This window comes from Fukomys damarensis, unplaced genomic scaffold (assembly GCF_012274545.1).
Source record: "Fukomys damarensis isolate Sample0158 unplaced genomic scaffold, DMR_v1.0_HiC HiC_scaffold_16, whole genome shotgun sequence".
NCBI lineage: Eukaryota > Metazoa > Chordata > Mammalia > Rodentia > Bathyergidae > Fukomys > Fukomys damarensis.
The window spans coordinates 99,831,657-99,854,770 of record NW_022900928.1 but is presented as its reverse complement, the minus strand read 5'-3'; the positions used below and the strand labels follow the sequence as shown (position 1 = coordinate 99,854,770).

The 23,114-nt window shown below is 39.6% G+C and overlaps 1 protein-coding gene and 1 long non-coding RNA gene across 3 annotated transcripts in view; one reads left to right on the top strand and one right to left on the bottom strand.

The window, feature by feature from the left end:
* Positions 1-1,387: 1,387 nt before the first annotated feature.
* LOC117286359 lies at positions 1,388-9,007 on the bottom strand. Its single transcript, XR_004517509.1, has 3 exons — positions 8,615-9,007; positions 4,965-5,043; positions 1,388-1,528 (listed from the first exon to the last, which is right to left on the bottom strand). It is a non-coding gene; the product is annotated as an uncharacterized LOC117286359 (long non-coding RNA).
* Positions 8,989-23,114, top strand: part of Chrm2 (cholinergic receptor muscarinic 2) — a 147,849-nt gene continuing 133,723 nt past the window's right edge. Inside the window, exons 1-2 of one of the 2 annotated variants that reach the window (XM_033764530.1) lie at positions 9,443-9,457; positions 9,585-9,740. Coding sequence is in view for 1 of the 2 variants with exons in the window: in XM_019208593.2 (XP_019064138.1) it covers positions 9,328-9,740 (413 nt within the window). In the remaining variant the exon portion in view is untranslated. Of the gene's footprint in view, positions 9,741-23,114 lie in introns of both variants that reach the window. The other variant, XM_019208593.2, reaches the window with a different exon arrangement.

Sequence of the window (23,114 nt, the reverse complement as noted above, 5' to 3'; positions counted from 1 at the left end):
CTCTTTCACAACACCACCAAACCATTTTGAGTATTATTTTTGTCTGTGCCATCAGGTTGGTAAAGAGACTGAACAGCCACTACACAAGGGGAAAACTGAACAAAAAGAAAGAAATAGAAGTTGTTTTAGAACTCTTATTGTTTTAAATACTCTCTTTAAGAGCTAAGTAGAATGAGTATAAGCTGCATTTGAGAACCTGAAAACTTTCAGTTCAATCCAAGAGACAGGCTCTATCTTCTACCAGATTAAGGAGCACAAAACAGTGGTGGTTCAGTGTCTTTTTCCTGACAGCCCCTAGTTTAGTTTCTCAGAATCCCATTGGCATACTGTAGTGTTGGCATATAGGGAACTGGTTTTTAATTGTACTAATTGGATCATGAGTGTCAGGACATCAAATTTCATTTGGTAGAGGAATTTCCCATAATTACTTCCCTCCCTCTAATACCTTTTTCTACAGGATGCAATCACATATCCAACTTAGTTCTATTTTACTCTCTTTGTTAGCCTTTCAAGTGTATGCTTTCCCCTTAGTTCATAAGTTACCTTCACTCTGGATAGTCCCAGATTACAAACAAAAATGTCAGTCATAAATTCTGTAAAGGAGAAAGGATATAATAGAATACAAATACAATAAAATTTGTCAATTTTCACTATCCAACTCTCCTCTAATGAGTTATAGTAAAAAAGTTCTAATTGATAAGGAATTTCATGTCATATATGAATAATATTTTTATGTTAATGTGTGCAGTTGTATCTGGCCTGAGTAAGAAGCTCAACAGCAAACACCACTCACATTTAAATATGAGTTTTAAGTTATCCATGAGAATGACCCTCATGATATGTGGTGAAATCTTGAGAAATGCCCTCTGTAATTCAAGCTGCAAGCAATTAATCTGATCACTTGGAGTTGAAACTGAATATTCTTAAACAAAATGACTTGACCATCGAGGAAGAGTCCACTATGCTTACACGTTGGCTACAGAAATCACACTCCGGTGAAAAATGATAGTTGGTTCAGAAGACAACAAATCTTGGCTCAGACCAGAAATAATTTAAGGAGGAGTCTATGCATAAGGTAACACAAAACATTTAGGATGTAAGAATGTGGAGTTAAGTTGATCTGGTGAGACTTTAATCAGTTTTTTAGGTGCATAAAAACAGAGTACTGGTTGGCCCTGAGAGAATGATTAAGGACAAAAATGTTTAAAATATGAGAACATTCCTGAATTAGGCAGTCAGCAGGAAAATTTGATTTCCTTCTATAAATGCATATATTGGTAGGGAGTTAGTCTGTATTGTTTTGCTATCAGAAAATACTTATGAGCTAAGGTTTCAAACTAGTTATTAATAAAGATACCACTGCTCATGGCTCTAGAAGCTGGAGGAAAGCAACTCTTGGAGTTCTGCATTTTCTGTGAGGAAAGACAGGCATCTTTGCTTTAGAAGAGAAATTGTATGTATCATTTTTAAGAGTCATATAAGATCGGGGGCACCTTGATTTCATATTTTTCATCAGGAGCTGTTGCATCTACAAAAGTAAAGAAAGGGAGACATTAATCAATGACTCTTTCAACTGTGGTCATGATACATGTAATTAATATACTAACTATATAATTAACTGGTGTGATTTGTGGGAACAGGATTAATTTCCTTCCTGAAACTTTCCTTGTTTCTAGCTACACGTGGCTCTATATCCCTCTAATATGTATTTTTTTAATTAAGAAAGAAACATAATGAGTGGAAGTAGTTGGAATTTGATACAGAGAAATATGTCACTTACACTGTCATTTAATTACCTGCCAACTGCCAAAAAATTTAAATCAGTCAATATCAGTCATCAGCCTGAACATAACTTTGTTGAATTTTGAATTCCATCTCACCAAAAAACAAACAAAAACCATCAAAAATAAACACAAGCAAGTCTATTATTTGTGTCTTCCAAGTCTTCTATTTTCTGCACCTTTCCTCACATTGTCCTGGTGAGCGTGCCATTGAGATGAAGCAACAGGATTTTCCTCTCCAGTATCACTCTTAGGATCTGGGTGGCTTATTTTTTACTGTCATGTTGAAAGTTTACATCTCTCCCCTTTCTCATCCCCCACTTATAACTGTTGCCCAGCTCTGGAGCAAGACCCATAGAAACCCAAGAGAACATTCCCAGGGATAAGCTAGCAAACTGAAGGCAAAAGATAAGGCTCAAAAATGAGCTTCTTTTCTTTTTAAGTTCATTCTGGGGACAGAAACCACATTCCAGTTCTAAATTATAAGAGATATGATAGAAAATACAAATGTTTAAAAGAAGAAATGTTTTAAATGTATGAAGAATTATTACAGGAAAAGACATATTGTTCTAAATTTCCCTCGGGATACTTCACTCACTTTGAACTTACTTTTCTATCATTCTTCCCACTTTCTGAAGCAGTTTGGGAAGTCTTCCTTTCTGAGCCTCTCCAGTTACACTGTCATGGCTGCCTCGAAGTCTTGATCAGTTCAGAACATTTATCTTTCATGACCATTTTCACACTGGAGAAGAATCAGAAGGTTCACCATACCAGTCTGGTGAGTCAGGTGGAGGAGGACACAAGGTACTCTTTTAACCAGCCAAGCTTGCCTTTTCACTGGATGGTGCTCTCCAGTAGCATTAACTATATTTTTTATAAAACCTCATAAAGACCTGAAAGATTCCAGAACTGCTTCACAGTTGCAAGAATGATGACAGAAATGCATTCAATGCAAGATGGAGTGCTTTGAGGGTGATTAATGGAAATGTGTCCTTTTTACTGTAATTTTTAAATTTTATGCACTCACCACATACTTTGATCACTCATTATATTACTCCCTTCTCCAGTGTCATTACATAATTAGAATCAGCCCTAACAGCCATAACCAACAGTTTTCTTCTCAAGAAATTACAGACATGTCCATGTTCCAGAGACACTCAAAGCTCAGTAAGTTCATGGTCAGCTTATTTATTTCAGTACACAATTTTAAAAAAATAATAGAAAAAAAAACTACAGATAGACTGGAGACACATCTTTAAATACTGCATGCTGGGCAAAGAGCATAGGAGTGCTCCTCTCCTATCATAGACTTTCCCATTAACTAGCTCTGGAAATTAAACATGTCACTCAATTACTCAGGTTCTCTTCTGACCAGCATAAATGCTATAAATCAGCAGCTTAATAGTCATTGATAATGTCTTTGATTTTAACAGTACCTTTCTTGTGATTGGTTTAAATACTTAAGTATTGTTTCATCACTGGACTGCTTTGTCTGTAAGATTTAACCTGTCATAACTTCTAAATCCTAGGTTGAGTTTAAGTCAGAAACAACCCACTGATGTGGATGCATTAAGTTCTTTTCTGAACCTTTGGTTATGTAAAACATTTTATCCAAGAATATTTTTGTTTATGTTTTATTTTTCACTCCAATTAGATCTTTAGCTTCTGCGAAGCAGGAATCCTTCTTTATTTTTTACAGCCCTAATAGCTAAGAGAATATGGAATGCTATATAGGCACTGTTGAACCAATCCCAACATTTCAAATTCAGTCTATGTTAGGCTTCCCAGAGACTCTACTTTTTACAGGTTCCAACTGGTATTCTTAGAACCACCCTCTAAAATTCAGAGCATTGTAAAAGGAAAGGAAAGCAATGAATGGCAGTTTGTTTACATGAGACTTACTCAAGAAGGAAATATTTCCAGGGGATTGGCATTAAGCTAAAGAAGCTGTCTACCCCATATGCTGGCATCAGTAAAAGGAGTGTACATTCTGCCAGCTGCAAAGTTCTAAGGGCAGGTTTTGAGTGGTTGTTATTAAAGGCATTCAGTGATTACAACTACATGCTTTTTAGGCATCCTTTTTAAATTAACTGCCTTTATAAGAAAAGATTTGTCAATAAAATCTTTGTAGGAATAGTGTACATGCATTGACTGTGCCTCGGGCCTTGGGGATTTATCAAATGTCATCCTTAAAACTCTGCAAATGAGGTCCTTGAGCCCAACACCTAGTCTCCTCGATGATTGAACGAGGAATAAAGACCAAAATGCCCAGGATACATCTTATTAGGTACACTACATGAGGTAATGTATTAGTGAATACATCCTTATGCATGTTATTAGGAGAAACAGCCTGTTTTTCAAGTGAAATGATCTACATAAAGTGATATCACTAGTCACACAAACCTAAAACCTGCTAGGCAAAAATGCTACTTTCTGCATTGTAATTATCTCACTCTTAAAAATCAGAGGCTAGATCAAATGTAGTGTGGAAACTGTCACATTTCATGATTACTCCCAGGATGGAAGCTTTTGAATGGTCAGTATTTCCAGCTTTCCCATGAAGGGTTGTTTTTCACTAGGTTAAGAACCTAGTACATAATATGGTCTGAGAAATTATGTGAGTTCCCATGAGAAAGTAATCCGTTCACTCTAAGTTCTAAGAAGAGCAGGTTTCCCTACAGACCAAGAAGATGCTTAGGTATTCCTGAATGACTCTTTTAATTACAAAGAATTATTGAATCAAATAATCTGGGACCTCATGCATATAGAAGATTCTGATAAGACTTGCACTTTGAACTTGTTACAATTTATCTCTTCCACAAGAGAGTTTATCATCTAACCAAGAGGGAGAAATTTAAGTTTTTTGTCAAAATGTACCTGGAGATAGATGTTGTTAAAACTTTATGTTTGCTCTGTCATAGAAGTTCTCTGAAGAAGCTCTCCAATCTACCTCCTAAAGACACACACACACACACACACACACACACACACATACCCACAAACTTCTGTACACAAAATGTATCCCACATGGTCTTTCCTTGGTGTACTTAACACCGATTTATCATCATTGAAGCTGCTTAGCATTTTGCAGGGTGATCTCCCTCCCTCTTCCCCTGCTATTTCCCCCTTCTTAATATTCCCTGTCTGCAAGAGAGCTCTGTATTTTAAATATTTTAAACTCACCAGCAGTCAATGTTTTCAGGCTTTGGATAACATTACCACTGCTAAGACCGGAAGAGTTGAAAACATCTGTGATGCCAAACTTCAAGAAAAAGGAAAAGAAAAAAATAACAAAGCATTGTTTGTCAGACTGTCACTAAACATTGTCACTCAAAATTAGTCCCATTTGTATATGCAAACTTCTATTGCGGAATTTGAAAAAGAAAAGCCTAGGATTTTCTAAAAGAAAAAGAGATCATCTTTTCTAGCTAGAAAATAGAAGCTTTTAAATTACTCTCTGGGAAGGTTTGTAGGAAAAATAAGTAACTCTAAGAAAAATAGCAATGTCTATTATGAGGCTATTATTAAGGTTTCAAAACAGTGAGGAATACTGAAGCATCCATTTTAAGCAGTAATTGGCATCTAGTGAACATGTGCTTTGAGCCCAGGATTGATATATTTCAAACCAAGGTCAAGGAAAAGTTTCATTGGCAAAAACCAATCAAGCTTTCCCAAACTTTCTGCTGATTAAATCCTGTGATTCTCTAGATCAGCTCTTGAATGGCTGCTTCAGTGAATGAGGGATGAAGGACCAGGCCAGATTGCCCAGTGTTGGCTCATTTTACCTGTACAAGCAAAGCTTCACCTTTATGTATTTTCATTTCCTTTAAAATGCAGGGGAAAAAAAAAAACTATGGTCACCATACCTGGTGGGAAATCAATAGAATGGAACTTGTCAGCCTCTTAATCTACTTAAAATAAAAGAGTATGGATTTATGCACCTAATTATTGAAGCCTAATTACTGCTACCCTGAAATCAAGTGACACAATAAAATATGCACCACTGTCCTAAGAATGAGACCCTTTGTCTCCTTCCCTTCAAATTAGTGATGACCTTATTTACAGTCTTATTCAAAAGCAAACTTTATTGAAGTTTCAAAGTCATCCCTGCAGGAATCAGAACAATTCAGTGCCTGACTAAAACTAGTGTCATAAGGCAGGAGTAATGAGGTTTGGCTTACAAGTGGAAATTACTAATTTATCAGAGTTATTTGAGGTGGAAAATAGGCATGTAGATAAAGGAAAACCCATAGATGCATTCTACAAAGTCTTTAAACGGCACTTTTGAAAATGTTCCACACCAAGAGTTACTAATAAATGTAAATGCTATATTCCTGGGGTGAAGGAGCACTCTTTTATCTCAGAAAGAGAACTTGCTTAAGACATGAAGGAAATACTCAAAAACACTTCCTTGCCTAGAAAGAAACTAGAAGGGGAGAGAAATGGTGTCCCCTATGGTCATTTTTATGATGGGTCATGTTTAACATGCTCATCCCATGAAGTGCATGAGCAGAGCGATTCCACTGACAAGACTCTCTGTTAAATATTTGTTTCAGTAAGCCACAGGTGTGACTCAGGAACCTAAATTTAAAATGTTTCTTCAGTACTGAGGTTGAACCAGGGCCAGGCACATGCTAGGCAAGTGCTCTACAGCTGAGCTATATCCTCAGTCCCTTTTTATTTTTAGATAGGGCCTCACTATATTGCCCAGCCAGCCCTGGAACTTTTGATCCTTCTGAGTAACTAAGTGTGTGTCACCACCCTTGGATTCTTTTCAAATCTCTTTTTTCTCTCTTTTAAAATATTTTTTTGGGGGATAGTGGGTACCGGGGGTCAAACTCAGGACCTTGCACTTACAAAGCAGGCAGCAGAACCACTGAGCTAATTCCCCAGCCTTCTCTTTTTAAATCTTAATTGACATAATTATAACTAATTCCTCATATGCCAGTCATTCAACTGAGAGCTTTTCATTAATTATTCTATTCTATCATTACTTAAAACACCCTTAATAGATATTACTGTACCCATTTCATAGGTTAAGAGACTGAGGTAAACAGTAGTTCAATAATTTCTCTGAAAATACAATGAATGGGCAGATATACAAGTATGTTTAACAGACTGCTTTTCTGTCATGGCTTTGGAGAGGAAAATCATTGATAATTATATGCTAAAATTGCTGTTTCAGTTTGCAGCTCCTTCCAAAATGCCTTATGGACAATGATGTCTATTCAATATATTATTTTAAATTTTGATTTATTGAACCTTGAAAGGTATTTGTTAGATTTCATTGACTATTTATTTTTAGGAATTGGTAGCCCATTACTAAGAGAGTATTAATAATGTGAAAGAGAACAAAACATCAACAAATCACTGGATTTTCTTCTCTATTGCTGGTCATGAATCCATCCTCTTTTTTTTGTTGTTTTTGTTTCAGTGTGTGTGTGTGTGTGTGTGTGTGTGTGTGTGTGTGTGTTTGTGTGTTCAAAATTAATTAGGCAATGTCATGGAAGCTTAGAAGACAAACAATGGAATAGAGAATGGAACTGTGAATTTATTTTCAAAGGACCAACTAAGGGAGAAAAATAACAAGCTCAAATGCTCAGTGGCATGAACCCAATGTTGGGGGAAGCCAAGACCCAGACAGAACAGAGATGTCTTTGTTTTTGTTTTTTAATTTTTTTTTAACAAGGATCTCACCTCCCAGTGATGATAGGGTGTGAGTGTGGATACTGGAGGTAGAGAGGAGTCTTTGTGAAACTTTACATCAAGATATCTTTAATCAAATGAATCAAGCTAGTGTCGAGTTCTGCTTTGAAATAGCTTTGAGTTACCAGAAAGGGCAGAAATTTTCAAGATTTCTTTTCATCAATGAATCTGTATTGCTGTATATTAATCATGATTGTCAATTGCTATATAAGTGTTTCATTTGGGTGTCCTCCCTTACCAATAAAGTTAGAAGCATATAAAGAACAAGAACAGGGATGTTTGCTAAGGCCTGAAAACCAAGAATTGAAATGAATTTATCTGGATATGTTAAATTAATTTATTGGTCGTTGCCATCTCTGTGACCTAAAAGATGAAAAGCCCCATTCTGTCCCTCACTTTAAGATTTCAACTATTTTTCATTTTATTAAGTTAGATGAAAGAAAATGCAACTTGTCTATCACATATTAATATTACCTTCATGTACGCATACACTTTTACAAAAGCAAGTCTTGCTATCAGCTATACTTGAGAATAATCATATTACTGTATCTTTATCAAATGAGGTTAGCACTTAAAAACAATGGGTGCAAAAAGGGAAAAGAAAAAAATGTGAGAGAATGAAAAGATGAAAATAAAGTGTTTGTAGATGGGGAGGGGAGGAGGGGGTGAAGGGAGGGCAGAGGTAAGGGGAAAAAATGAGAATCAAGACTTGCCATGTAAAGGTACATGATCCCAACAATGAATGTAACTGTACTGTATCCCTAAAATGTACCAATAAACTCAATAAAATTAATTAAAAAAAACAATGGGTGCAATGTTTAGAAGGAATTACTCATTAAAACAAAGAAATAAAAGCCTATGGCTGGCCAGAACACACAAAAGAACTTTCCATTCAGTCTTTTTTTTTTTTAACATGGACATCACAAATTCCCCCAGAGCGCCGTACACATTTTGCAGTGTACTTCGCATTAGTTGAACCTTGTGTGAAACAAGAAGCCAAAGCAAACAAAATGAAAACTCCTTCTAATTCATCTGGTAACTTCTCAAACAAATAAATAATCTGAATAGTTCAGCATGATTATATATTTACTACAAATCTTAGTGCATTTAGTCTAACATTTTCCCACCTGGAAAAACTGGGTTTAAGTGTCTTCCATGATCAACCAGCAATACTGCATTCGTCCCATGGTAGGACCTTTGTAGCCAAAGCATACTCGCAGGAATGGGACTTAGGGGTGGTGGTGGTGGTGGTAGTGGTGATGACCAAGGTTCTGATGTAGAAATTGCAGGTGGAGAGTTGGGCTGTGGGGACTAACACGGAGAGAAGCAGACAAGAGCAAGAGCCAGGAGAAAAGGCTGTCGCGTTTGCTCGGAAGAACCGCCAAATCAGAAAGCAGACAAGATTTCATTGGAGGAGCTCCTTCCACGGCGACTAATCCTGTCATACTGAAAGAAAATTGTAAATGTTCTCTCCAGAAACTGTCCGCCCATTGCAGCTAATTGAACACACACACACGAAGGCAGCAGACCCGCTCTCCTGCTGTTACCCGAGGCACCTGGGTTAGCAGACCCGCTTCTGAAGCGAACACACACACACGCGCGCGAGCACACACACACACACACACACACACACACACACACACACACACTCAGTCTGCGGGTTGGCTGGAGCTTGGAAGTCACAGATTCCCTAGGAAATCTCCAGAGGCACTGGAATAAGTATTACCCCACACACACTAATTACTACTTCTCGGCACTTTGGTGAAGCAATGAATCCCGCCCAGCTCGGCGCTGTATCCAGGTCTCGGTTCTATTTTTGTCTCCAGGCTCTTCTGCGTGTATGCCAGGTTTGAAAGTCCTATTTGCTTCTCCTTCTGTAGTTTGGCGTAGAGGGCGGGGCCAGGGGCAACTGAACTCTCAGATTCTCCACCACCGGTCCCAGACCAGCCCAGCGCTGGCAACCGCGCGGGGTGCGAGACTCTGCATGCCAGCGAGCCCCACAGCCCTCACCGAGCCTCTGGGTCCCGCGTCACCCCGCCTCGCCCGCCCCACCCCTCTAGTTTCGCAGCACCAACTAATCTCCTTTTCTCTTCCAAGATCAAGGGAGAAAGCGAGCCAGCGCCTGGCTTCGGACTCTAAGCGGTGCGCAGCTCGCGCGCGGGCGGGTCGATCCCGAACCCGCGCAGGGCTCCTCGCTCCCCCAGCCGCCACCAAGTCGCAGCCAGGGTGGACCCGAAGCCAACACGGAGGCAGGTAAGGGCGCCGCGCTGCCCACTTCGCTTGCCCACTCCGGGGCCCCGGCAAATCGGGCTCCTCCCGGTACGGAGAAGTCTGGGTTAGGGGGAATTGGAGGGAGACCCTCACACTTGCAGGTTTTCCAAAGGAAACTTTCGCTGCCGGGGTTTGAGAGATGAGGGCAACGATGGTGGGTTTGGAAAGAATGGAAAAGGAAAAACAGTGTGGGGCGTGGGGGCGATTACGCGGGTCACTGGGTTCGGCGGAACGTGGAGAAAGCAGCCTGCTCCAGCGTCGCTCCCTGCTCCAGCGTGACATCCCTTCTGCTGTCACCAGCCCCCTCTCTGTGACCGCCCTCCTCAGATTCCCTCACCGGAAAGACGGGAGAGCTTTGCCCCTGGTCCCCGAAGCTCCTGAGGTCTGACCGTGTCGTGTGCGCTTTGGGGTGGAAGCCCGGCTCCCGACTGCGCCTTCTGAGCAGCCCCTTGGCGTTGGAGGGAGCTTCAGTGTTGGGCCCGAGGACAGCGGCCAAGGTTGCAGGGGGAATAAAGATGGGGAAAGGTTTCTAGGACAAAAGCGAAAGAAGCCTTAGGCGACGCTGTCCTGTGTCCTCCGGGTGCACTAGGCTGGCGTCCACCGCTGCTGGGGACGGGGCTCCAGTCTTAGCCGCTGCGGCCCTTGAGGGCATCTCTGCCATCAAATCACTGTGGGTCCCGAACCACCTCAGGTTACTATGGGGCCATAGAGAGGGAGAACCTGAGCTTCAAATGTCCCAGGCGGACCGCACGCACACGGGGACCTGAGCAATCGCGGTTAACTTGTGGCTTTCAGACAGCGAGGTGCTGTCCAAACTCGGTGGTGAGCAGGAGTCCCAGAAATTCCACCTGTGCGCTCCTCCTGGCGCCCTTAGGGTGGCCCCTGAGGAGTCCACGGAGCTCGCCTAGCACAGCGCACCAGTGCTGAAAATCCTCCCTGATTGTCGACCAGGAGCGGGGCACACACCCCGTGTGTCTCTGTGCGCCTCCGGGGACTCTTTTCCCTTTCTGTGCTTCCTGCCCGTCGCAGTCCTCGAGGCTGGTATGAGCCACAGCTCGTCCGGGGGAGGCTCGACCTACCCAGTCCCTGGCTGTGAGCTAAAGAATCTGGCACGTGTGCAAATATCCGCGGAGAGTGCCACTCGGGCGCCGAGGCAGGAAAGGAGCCTGGACAAGGAGGTAAACGCTTAGCTCACGCAGACCTGCCAGCGGACGTGTCATCCAAGCCGCCCTCTGGTGTCCTCGTGTCGGTTCACGGCCACTGCACTTCTGTGACTGCAGCCGCCTGGGCTCCAAGTCCACCCGCTCGCGCCTGGGGAGCCCGGCTACCGCGAGGCGCCTCTGCTGGCCAAGCTCCGGAGTCCCCTCGCGCTGATTTCCTAGTTCCCTTTGCTCTCTTCTTTTCTTTATTGTTTCGGTTATGTTTTTGCTCTTTTCTGAGCGCTTTGTGCCAGAGGGTACGTGGCAACCTCTGGTGCGTCCGTTCCCTGGTATTCACAGCCAGCGACACGAGCACACTTTCCCCACGCTCTGCCACACATCCGCCCGCGCTGCAGCGCGCAGCCACCGCCTGAAGGAGAAGGCACACAGCCTAGATCCTGAGGGAAGCCCGGGAGCGACTGGAAAGGCCTGTAGAATAACTGAATTTGGATTGGGGTGAAAAGGGCGCAGCGCTGAGGTTCCAGCATTGTGGGGCATACAGGGCTCTGACCTGCAGCGCCTCGGGCCGGGGGCCGTTCCACCACCCCACTTGGTGCTCCTGCCAGAGCCACCCAGGGAAGTCCAATGACCCAGTGCAGGGACCCAGTGCGAGTCCCTTCTCTTTGCAATTCTGTCTTCCCAGGATGGCTGGGTTTTGAGACAAGCAGTTTATAAATTGTATGTTAATGAACTCTAGACTTTGCATCTTATTTGCTGGCGATTGCTACATACATATAAATTGCTTGATAAGCTTTTGGTTGTAGATATTATATGCGTAATAAAAGATGAGTTTTCACTGCTAAGCAAATGACAAGGGTGATGGCAGTCTGAAGTAGAATACACTAGCAATTATGCAAAACTTTGTCAACACTGGGGGATGACTGTAGAAGTCAAACCAGTTGACATGACCAGGAGTCAGTTTCTTTCCGGGAACTGTGCAGTACTAGGCTACAATTGGGAAGGCAGACTTCAGAGATTCTGGTCAAAATGATGGAACAATTCTGTGCCAGAAATGTCACTGCACTTTCCAGTCTTTGCAGCTAAAGACTCAAACACTAATACTGATGCCAATTGAGTTTTTATTGCTATCACTATTAATAACGTGCTCCAGTTGTGGCAATACAACAGGGAGGAAACTTCCCTGTTTACTTTGCTGAGGTAAATAACCATGCCAATCAAAACTTAAAAATAAAGCTTGACATCCCCCCAAGTCATGGAAGATTCAGTCAAGTCGTTTTATTGTTTTTAAAGCTCTGTGAATGACGTAGAGTGAGAATGGGGATAGGGCAAAGACCCGAAATTCAGAATAGGCTGCCTGACAGATGTTTTGACTCCCTGTACAAGAAAGAGGTGATGTTTATTTATCGAGAGGGCCTGAGGGTGCCTGGAAGTGTTTAGAGTCAGAAAACAGATGGATTGGAAATCCCTTTCACAGTCCACACAAGAGAACCCAAGGAACATGTGTGCAGCTCTTGGCTGGCTTCTGAGTCAGATGTGAAAGAGACTAGCAGTTCAAACATAGGTATAAATCCTCCTAGAATGGATTTCTAGAGTGTCTCAATTTTGGGGGACAGTTTTTCTGTCTTACATTAAAAACAGGCAGACAAAAAAAATCCACACTTCCCTAAATGTGACCCTATCTTCCTGACCAAACAGTCCAAACATGGGAAGCTGGATGCACGTGAAGGGGTGGTTTCCCAATTCCAGTGCTGAGCTGCCAGCCCTCAAGGTCAAGGACACAAGAAGAACACACAATTTAAGGGGTAGGAAGAGAGAGTGCAGTGCCCAGACTGCTGGCAGCTTGTTAGGGCCTGAGGGTGTGATTGCCAGTTGCCAGTGAAGAACAGTCCCTCCCTGAGATTGCAAGGAGTGAGGTTAAAGCACCAGCAGAAGAGAAAAAGAAGAAATAGGGATCTAATGAGAGGGAAATGAAGGGGAACAAGGGGAAGTAAAAATAAAAGAGAAATCCCTGAGGGCAAGAATCCTACCGGGCTGGGTCCAGCCAGCAACACCAGGTGGCTGTGCTTGGGATGTGTGAGAAAATACCCCTTAGTAATTGTCTGTGCAAGACCACTCAGGACCCATTCCTAACCTTATCTTAAAATGGCTTCCTTTTAAGAAGTGACATAGGAACTGCTTTTTAGCCCACAGTTCCCTGAAGGATTGGTTTTCTCCATTGACAGTGATTCATCATTTTATGATGTGGGTCTGTTTGCGTCACTTTCCCGGGTAGACTCCTTTCTGTCAAACACTGTCTGTGTTTTCCTGTGGCAATTAACAACTGTCTTCTGCTCTCATAATCTATCCTCGCTCTACTTCCCTTTGGTTTTTTGAGCAGAAGTTTGGACTCCTCTCGGAAAGGGTCAGCAGTGTAAGTGTCTGGCTTGCACAGCCCTGGCCATGCTGGGTGGTGTGGCAATGGTCTGTGTTTCGTGTGGGGCAAGGACAGCTGGCCATTTCTACTGGGATATATGTTCTCAAGGTCTGAAGTCTCTGACAGCATCTAAGCAACAAACATGTGTTAGATTATCTCTTTTATTTTGTGCTTTACCCTCACAGTTTAAGGCGGTGGCAGCACATCTTCAGAACTTCCTAAATCTTGGTTGAATAAATAAGCAGATGAACCCATTTTTGTCATTGCAGCTATCCTAGGAAGTAAATATTACTTTGGGGATTTTACAAAGGAAGTCAGCATACAGAAAGGCCCAGGAACGGCACAAGGTCACACAGCTCATAGGATGTAGCCCTGCTGGACTCCAGTCCTTGCTCTCAAACAACACTGGTAGATTATTTTGTATACAGTTGTATCATTTATTTCCCCATGTTTAGAGAAAGCAAAAAACAGTGGTACTCAGAGTTCAGTGACGTTCTCTCCCTCTGTTTAGTTCAACTTTGAACATTCTCTTTGGATCCCCTAAACTTTAAGCAAAGAAAAATCAGTGCCAAGTAGACTCTCAGTCGTCACAACATGCTTGATCTATGTAGTCAGTGGTTGCCTAGCAGCGGGAGATGGGCCCCAAAATGTCAATGATTCTGAGATCGTACTAAAGAGATTTTCTGGTGTCTGAGGCAAGGAGTGAAGAGGAGTTTTGATATTATCCACTTGAACTCATGATAAGTGTTGAATTGGATAAACAGACTTCCTAAAGTGACCTAGGTAAAGAACACACACATGCCAACTTCTAGTCTTACTATCTCTTCACTTTGCCACGCTGAACTCTTTTCCTATTGTTGGCACTGAAAATGCTGAATTTCAATGGTTTCATTTAATTTTAAGCTGAATGTGTCGTCCACCTTTGCTTTGAAAGGCATAATGTGACTTTGTGAACTGTTGCTAATGAAAGATGAGGTAGGCTCCATTTGGTTTACCTCCTTCTCCTTTGTATATTTTTTATTTAGTTTATTTCAATTTCTTCTTTCTTTTGGCATATGTGTAATCTCCTTTTATACTATGACCTAAATATACAATCATCTTAACTGGTGCTGTTACCATGGTAATGTTTCATGTTAGATAAGGGTACACACTGAAAAATCATCCTTTTTTTCATTAGTAATGAAATTCTCTCCCACCCTTCCGCCAGCATCCAAGTTTTCACTCACTGGGGCCCTCTGGTGTCACTAGAGGGAAGAACATTGGTTGGACAGGACAAGGACTTCATTTTCAAGGTTTAGGGGGAATTTCAATTTCAATTACAATTTGGAATGAACTTAAATAAAGATTTTCCTAAATATAATTTAGGAAGACATTTGTTGTATGGGCATTTAAAATACTTCTTACTTATGCAGGTTCTACAAAGTTATAGCATAGGGAGAGATATTTCTTTCCTTTCATGCTTAATATTGTTGTGAAAGTATTTTCATGGGAGAGAGACGAAGGGATGCCATTCACTTATCTCTGGGAGGGAATCTAATAGGATATTTGCTGAGTTTAAGTCAGTAAAACTTCAAAATGGAAGTGTGCTATTTTTAAAATAGGGATGCTTTTGGGGCTGGGGATTTAGCTCAGTAGTGCCGCTGCCTACCTTTCAAGCTGAAGATTCTGAGCTCAAACTCTGGTCCCAAATGAAACAAAATAAAACAATAACAAAAAAGAATGGGATATTTTTCTTGATGGAAATACTTGGGAGTTTTCTCTTTCTATGGTTGTATGAATACTGGTATCAACCTGAACATTATTATTAATTATGAATGATATGACAAATGAGGTGAGGCTGATATGCTGTAAACATCTCTTCTCCCTCCAAATTCTTTAGCCACCTTCCAACCAGTCACCGAGGCAAAGCAATCCCATCCCTGTGCTGTCTCTAGAATCCACTCCTCCTCTCCATCAGCACATCTTTTACAAAACTTTAGCACCTCTCACACTCTGAACCATCACCAGAACCATATGTTGATCGCTGGTCTCCCACCCTGCAATCTTTCCCTAGTACAATTTATTTCTCTCGCTGTCAGGGTAACCTTTCTAAAATGCAAATCTGAATGTGTGACTCTCTCCTTAAAAATTCTTCAGGGTTGTTCAACTGTTTTGGATAATCCCTGAAATTAAGTGCACACGAGATCTTCCATAACCGATTGAAGCCATCTGCCTGCTGTAGCTCTGCCAGTCATTTCTTCATTCTTTCATGGCACAAGGACAGAGGACACACAAATAGTTTACTACCATGACTGGCACCAAGTAAATACTAAATAAGTATTAGGTAATATATTTCCTTTTTCTTTATACTCTTCTTCCTTTTCATGAATTTTACAATTATTATATGAATAAGCAATGGCAAGCAGCATATTTATTATTTTACGTAAATAATAAATATAATAATAATATGATATTGGGGGCATTTAATATCCAATTTAAAGAGCTCTGAGGATTTGCCTGAATTGTTTTCCTGTATATTAAGCTAAATTATTTACAAAACTAAAGTGTCAGGCAACTTCAATGATTTTTAAATGTCACTGGTATTAGAACAGGATCTACAACTTGTTAGAGGTACAGATGAAGTCTAAGGTAAAAATAAGGACATATTTTTATAAAGGATGGAAAACATATTTAAAATATGTTAGCAGTAGAGAGCTTTACTTTTTACAGTTAACTTGTTTCCCAAATTTTTGCATAGTTTGCAACCATATATATATATATATATATATATATATGCATAATCTTTTTCCTATTTTATTGTATCTAACAAGCTATAAACATCTTCATAGGATAAATACAAGCTTAAATTCTAATTTTCAGCAGATAGATAACAGAACAGCAACAAAAAAAACTGATGATCTATCTCTTTAGGATAAATGAAAATAAATAATAACAATTTGGTGGCAAAGCAGTGTTTTTTGCAGCAGTTTAGATTTGTTGGGCTCAAAAAACCCACCAGAATATCCTTTTTCTGAGGCTGAGAGCCCCACATGCCCTTAAGTGGTAACATCTTGACAGAACTGAACATGCTTTTGTTTTTCCTCATTGAGTTTATTGGTACATTTTAGGTATACAGTACAGTTACATTCATCATTGGGATCTTGTACCTTTACATGACAGGTCTTGGTTCTCATTTTCTTTCCCCTTGTCCCTGGCCTCCCTTCATCTCCCTCCCCTCCCTATTTACAAACTTTTTTTTTCCATTTTGTCATTTTCTCCTATTTTTTTCTTTCCCTTATTACCTTTCCCCTACCCTTCATATTGAGGATATACTCCTAAGTGAAATAAATAAGTCACACGTGTAAATACCAAATAGTTTCTCTGGTGTGAACAAACTATAATAGTACATAAGATCTTAATGAGATAATTGACCATGTGAATAGGAAGAAAAGGGCTAAAGGTGTAGGAACATGCTTTTTTAATAGTCAATATTCCTAATCAGTGCTTTGAATGGCAAGATTCTGAACTAGCTATATCATCACCATCTTCTGAGAGGTCTTCTAAGGGACACTAATTCACAGGCTGAATACCTAAAATTCTCTATTCCTCTTGAAAAGATTATGAGTCAGTAGGTTGGAGGTGACTCCCAGGGGTCTAGATTTTTTTTTCTGGCACCAGGAATCGAACTTGGGTCCTTGAATTTGGGAGTCAGGCAGCAGACCACTGAGCTAAATCCCTGGCCAGTGGTCTAGATTTTTAACAATCACCTTCCCTGACCCAGAAGTGAGTAATCGTAGCAGCACGTTTGAAATAATAGCAGAAGGAAGAAGTGGAAGTTCTGTGGATTTAGGAGGGAAGTATATAGAAAACCCATTGTCAACACCACTTCCAATATTATCACAGGAGTTCTCCATCCCCAGATACTTACTTATGCCCAGGCAGGGTGCTTACTTGTTGCAAGAGATGCTTTCACTTCTGGGGAGGCTGTAGAACAAGGAATGGATAACAGTGCCAGATGGGGCCATGAATAAAGAGGCTTCTCTTCCATTTTATAGGAAAACTCCATACCTGATTGTTTTAATGGGGCACAGTTCCATCTGTGTACCTTATGTCCTTGGAGTGGGTACTGGCCATGTAAGAGATATGTAGTTCATTTCTTGCTAAGCCCGGCTTCATTTTTCCTCAGTCCATAATCCCTCTCATTCTCTTTTATACCTTCCCAGACCAAATAGCACTTCTCTGCTCTCTCCTACAGGGTATTCTGTCTAGATTTTCATCACAGATCTCTCTGGATCAAGCACCCAGGCCTCTTCCTTTCCTTTCTCCAAGCTCTAGGGAAGGAGTTAGTGAGACAGAAGGATTGTCTTAAATGTAACAGGGATACATTCGGCTGTTGCTGTTGAGAAGTATTGGTGTACTGATAAATCTGCCAGGAACAGGGATGTTGTGATATTTTTTCCTGATGTTATTGTTGACTCTCAGTCAAGAAGATGATTTTTCTGCTTTAATAAATCAGATAAGTTTTTTTCTCATCAACCATGCAAAACCAATAAATAAAAAATTAAATAAAATAGGAAGGTAAGCCTTTTATTTTTCGATTATTTAATGAAATATCAAGGAGCTCTTTTCAATGGACAGGATGGGAAGCTAATGAGTTAATCGAAGGCTAATTGCCCTCACCTTTTAGAAAAGTTAAGAACAGAACAATTTGACTGATAGAAGGAATAAAACAATTTTCATATAATTTCATATTGCTGAATTCAATGGAGAATCTCTATACCTTCTTTGGCGCTACTACAGAGTCAAGAGGATTCTACCCATAACCAGAATGCAAACAGGAAATGTTAAGGGAATTCACCTTAATTGTGCTATTTTTCTTAGGAGAGCATGGTTTCATTTATAGAGAAGACAAAATGTTGTCACAAGCCCACACTGTATTCCTAGATAAGTGCTGCTTTTTTGCTTTATCTTCAAAAGTACTTTTTGATTAGATTTTTAGCAGTGGAGTGGGTATTATGTTTTCATATAGAAGCTTAAATATTAAAGACATTTTTTGCATCAGTGGGTGTCACTGAAAGGTACACAAGTTGTCCTAAGTTTGGTTTTATTTTAAAACAAGTACAACTAAATATTTTCTGTGACTAGATATTTCCATGTTAGGTGAAATTTCAGAATTGTGAATGAGACATACTTTTGTGACAATAATAATGACAAAAGGAAAAAACACAAAATAATAGCTGGTGTTTCAGATGTTCACAAAATTTTAGGACCTCTGTTCCTATACCACACACCCAACCTACAGGTAAATGTTTGTTATTTTAGCCTCCTAAGTAGAAACTGTGGCTCTTTCATGGTAAATACCTTGTTCTAAGAGTGAATTTATGGCTTTGACATCAATCCCACATCTAAGGTCAAAGATCCGTTTTTCAACATTTGTTGTTATTTTGCTTTATTTTTACCATGAGCAGCTTCTTATGAGGATATCTCATATTGCTTGGTGTGTAATTCTGAAAAAGCCAAGGAGGGGGGAGGAAAAAAGAAGGAAGAGAGAAAACGAGGAAAGGAGGAGTCTCACTTCCAGCCGGTGTTCCAGAAATGGAGGAGTTCACGTTGGAAAGATGAGTCTTAGACCCAGTGTCACAGGCTGGGGTAGTTCAGTTTGTAGACTTCACGGTTGGAACGAAAGGGGACTCCTCAGTCCTCTGGGAGCTCTTTCTGGGTACAGAGGTGAAAGGGACTTTAGCAAGATTTTCAGTATGGAATTTCCTAGGCCTAGAATATGATTTCAGAGATGTTTACAAAATGTAAATGTACAGGGCATTTCTGTTGACTAGGAAAACCCTAAGTGCTGGTAGAATGTTATTACTTAATGTCTTTTTAGCATTTTACACAGTTGCAACTATTCCCTTCATTTGCACCACAGTTGCTATTACTTAATGCTAACTTCTGCAATGCAGGTGCACAAACAAAAGACCAAAAGACTAATTGGTTTAAAGGGATGAACCATCAGTAGATTAATTCCGTTCCTGTTTATATGTCCATTGTCAACACTAACTACTTGTTTGCATGCCCCAAATCTCCTGAGAATCATTAGTGTCTATTGGTAAACAATAATGCCAGCTAATTTTTTACAATTAGTTGAAATTTCACACTCTTACTTTTTTATATCAGTCAATATTTTTACATAGTGACACTTTTAATCAAGGATTATCTTTCACAAGGGAGCTACAATGGGGCTCTAATTAATTAAAGCGATAATTGTTCCTCTCTCCCTAGCAGTTTGGTAGTTACATAACACATTCTGTAGGAAATTCACATCTTTAGCACTGCTCTCTAAAACTCCTCTATTTATAAGGAAATTCCTTGGCTTCAGTCTCTGTAGGAATTTATGGAAAGTTCAAATTGTTTTATTTTCTAGCAGTGATACAGAAAGGGGTCATATTTGTTTTGCACTGACTTTCCATATTCAAATAAATAATGTAATATCTTTCTATCATTGAAGTGTTCAGATTAAATCTCAGAGGTCCTTTGGATGGAGGAAAGAGGTTGTCAAATGGCTCCACCTCTGATGCCCATAGCTTATTTTAGCTTCTTTATCACAGTACAAATTCCCATGGTCTATTCTTCTTGCATCTGTTTTCCATCTCTCAGTCCTCAGCTACTTACTTGCTCCTGTTCCTCTATAGCTTTTTCAGTGCAAAGCTTTGTTATATTTTTCAGTCTGTGTTAGTCCCAGTAGTTTAGCAGGCACTGAATCTAGATTGCTGTCTGTAATTGGTGACCCTGCTCTCTTCTCCTCTAATAAACGTCACTCCTATCCCTGTATCTTGGAATTTCTTGGTGTGTGAAATACATTTCTGGAAATAATTGATGGTGACTCTAAATTGATAAGGTGATTTTCCCAAGACTTGGTAATAGAGAGAATCAAAATCCTTGCACAAATATTGCTCAGATTTGCTAAAGATCATTCCTCCTTTGTTTCTCTTAATGAAATTAGTCTGACTTAATTATTTCACTTGCAGGAAACATTGGACTACATCTTAAAATTATTTCTTCCAAATCTATATATTCTTGCATTATTTTTCTAATATTATTGAAATTAAACTTGAAACCAAGAGTTTAGTTATCTAAAATTCAAATTATTTATTTTCTTTCTTATTATGTGTGATTACTAAAGACACCTTTCTGGCTGCACAATTTTTATTTTAAACTAGGTCTCATATTTTGGAGGTGTTTGCACAGCAAAATACCATGAAAGATACAGAGAATCCCCACACTCTCTGTCCTCACCCACACAATGACGACTTCCTCTATGCTCAACTTGTCTTTCTAGCATGGTCCATACCTTACAACTCATGAATCTCCACTGACAAATCATCAACCAGAGTCCATAGTTTACATTAAACTTCCCTTTTGATGTTATACATTGCAAAGATTTGACCACAGATTTGACATGCATCCACCATTATAATATTATAAAGTGTATATTTACTGCCCTGAAAGTCCTAATTGTATCTCTTATTTATCTGTCCCTCCTCCCTGACTCCGAAAAAAAAAAAAAAAAACTCATCAATTTGTTTTACCATCTTTGGTTTTGCCCTTTTCTAGACAGTCTTATAGATAGAATCATATAGTAGCCTTTTCCTTTTCCTTTTCAGACTGATTTCTTTCTTTTTTGTTTTTTCTTTCTGCTTGCTAGACAGGCAGTGGCACCACTGAGCTAAATCCCCAGCCCACTCAGACTCATTCCTTTCACTTAGGAATGCATGTTTAAGTTTCTTCCGTTTTTATGGCTTGCTACTTCATTTCTTTTTAGAGCTGAGTAATATTCTGTTGCACTAGTTTTACCCTTTGGGATTTTTTAATCAATAAATATCTTCCATTTCTTCTTAAAGATAAAATTTAGCTATACATTAGAGAATTTTTTTTTCTTTTATAATTACATTATTTTGTTCTTATACTGGATTTTCTCCAACTTCATTTACACATTTAAAAATTCTGGAACTTTCCACTAATAGTATTCTCTCTTTATTCTTCCTTTAATCCATATTTCAGTCATTAGGTCAGTGAGAAAACAACATTGTTATTTGGTATCTTATGGTTTTTATTAAACTATTTTTACGTTCTCAGGGGATTTTTTTTATAATTCAGACAACAAAATCTTTTACCTCTTTGTTGAAGGATTTAAATGGTTTATTTACTCAGATTTGGCAACTCTTCTGACCTCTTGCATTTAAACTTAAGAAGAGGGGAAAAAAGGATGTCATCAAGCAGCTTCTTTTAAATTTCTCTTCCTCAATCAATGTCCCAAGACTCAGCTGTCAGGCTCATGACTAAGCTAAGTAAAAACACGGAAACTTAAATAACACACCATTTTATGAAAGACTATACAGACCCCTAATTAAAATACCATAAAATTTAATTGATTTTACCAACAACAGACTATTATTTCTATTTGAGAAGCCCTATAAGTTCATTTAATATTCCTTTGAGCTGTGCCCCTATCCCTATCCTCCACCTTTGGGAAAACTGATTCTGTTTGGTATATTGGTCTGGCCACTCCAGCTCTATAGTCAGGGGCTTTACACTGGATAGCCAATGATATCCCCTCATTTAGCTTAATTTATATGCTTTCATTTAGGCCTACATTTTAATCTCACATATGTGCTTTATATTCGACTCCTTTATACAATAAATTCTTATTAATATTCTCTGGCTTCATCAGAAGAAATCCATTCTATAAGAGGAGGTCTAGGTGCCTTTTTCTTTTGCTCCTTTTATTTCTCTTCATTATTGAATCTGCTACCTACCTCTGTCTCATACAGAGCAGAGCTCAAAAATAGTGTTTAACAGTGATTTTATGCTACTAGCTAACTACCTCTGTCTACCTTTGTTGGCTTCATAACACCAAGTTATCATCTTCTGAGATAGTTCAAAGAAAGTCTTTCTAAGTTTTTTAGACTAAACCTTCCCACTTTTAAAACCAATATTTCCTCCAAGCCTCTGAAAAAATTTCCCCGGTGTACCTTGTGGATATATGATGACATAATTTGGTTTTAGTGGAAGCTAGTGAGTCTCAAGAACATGAACTTTAATAGGAGCCCAATTTAATAGCTTTTATATAGATCATATATTAAAATAAAATTTTGGAAGCAATAGATCACATAAAATTTTAAAAGACCATTTCTCCTCATGTTAGATAAGGATTTAGTATTATTTTCTCCTTTTACTTGACCCTATCTGAAAGATATATAACCAAACATAAAGAGACATTTATATCATAAAAGTAAGTACTATTCTGGATTACCTGTCATAATCACAAAGTTAGACTTATTTATCTTCCCTTTCATTCCTTGAGTGGATATTTGCTGGACATTTTTGTTGTTGTGCATAGTACTGTGCTTTAGGCCTGACTTGCCCCTTTTATCCAAGCATTTTTTCATCATTTTCTATCAACAAGGGAAAGGCACTTCACTCAAATACTTGAGGCCTAGTGTTCTCTCAAATAGCACTGCTGAAACTTTGGTAGCTATGTGGACCTGTGCCCCATGCCAGGGGTAATTTTCTTCTGGCTGTTAACCACTGCATATGGGACTTAGAGACAGAAGGTTTCTTACTTCTTCAGGTATGTCCCAAAGGGTGTCAGAAAATGTAAAATCGTGGTAAAGCTTATTCACTCTAAGACAATCTGATCACCATTTATATTTCTCCTCCACTTTCAGAGATGCAAGGATTAGGTGGGGGTGTTAAACACCATCTAGACAGACACTTTTACATTGCAGTTAAGAGATTATGACCAGTAAA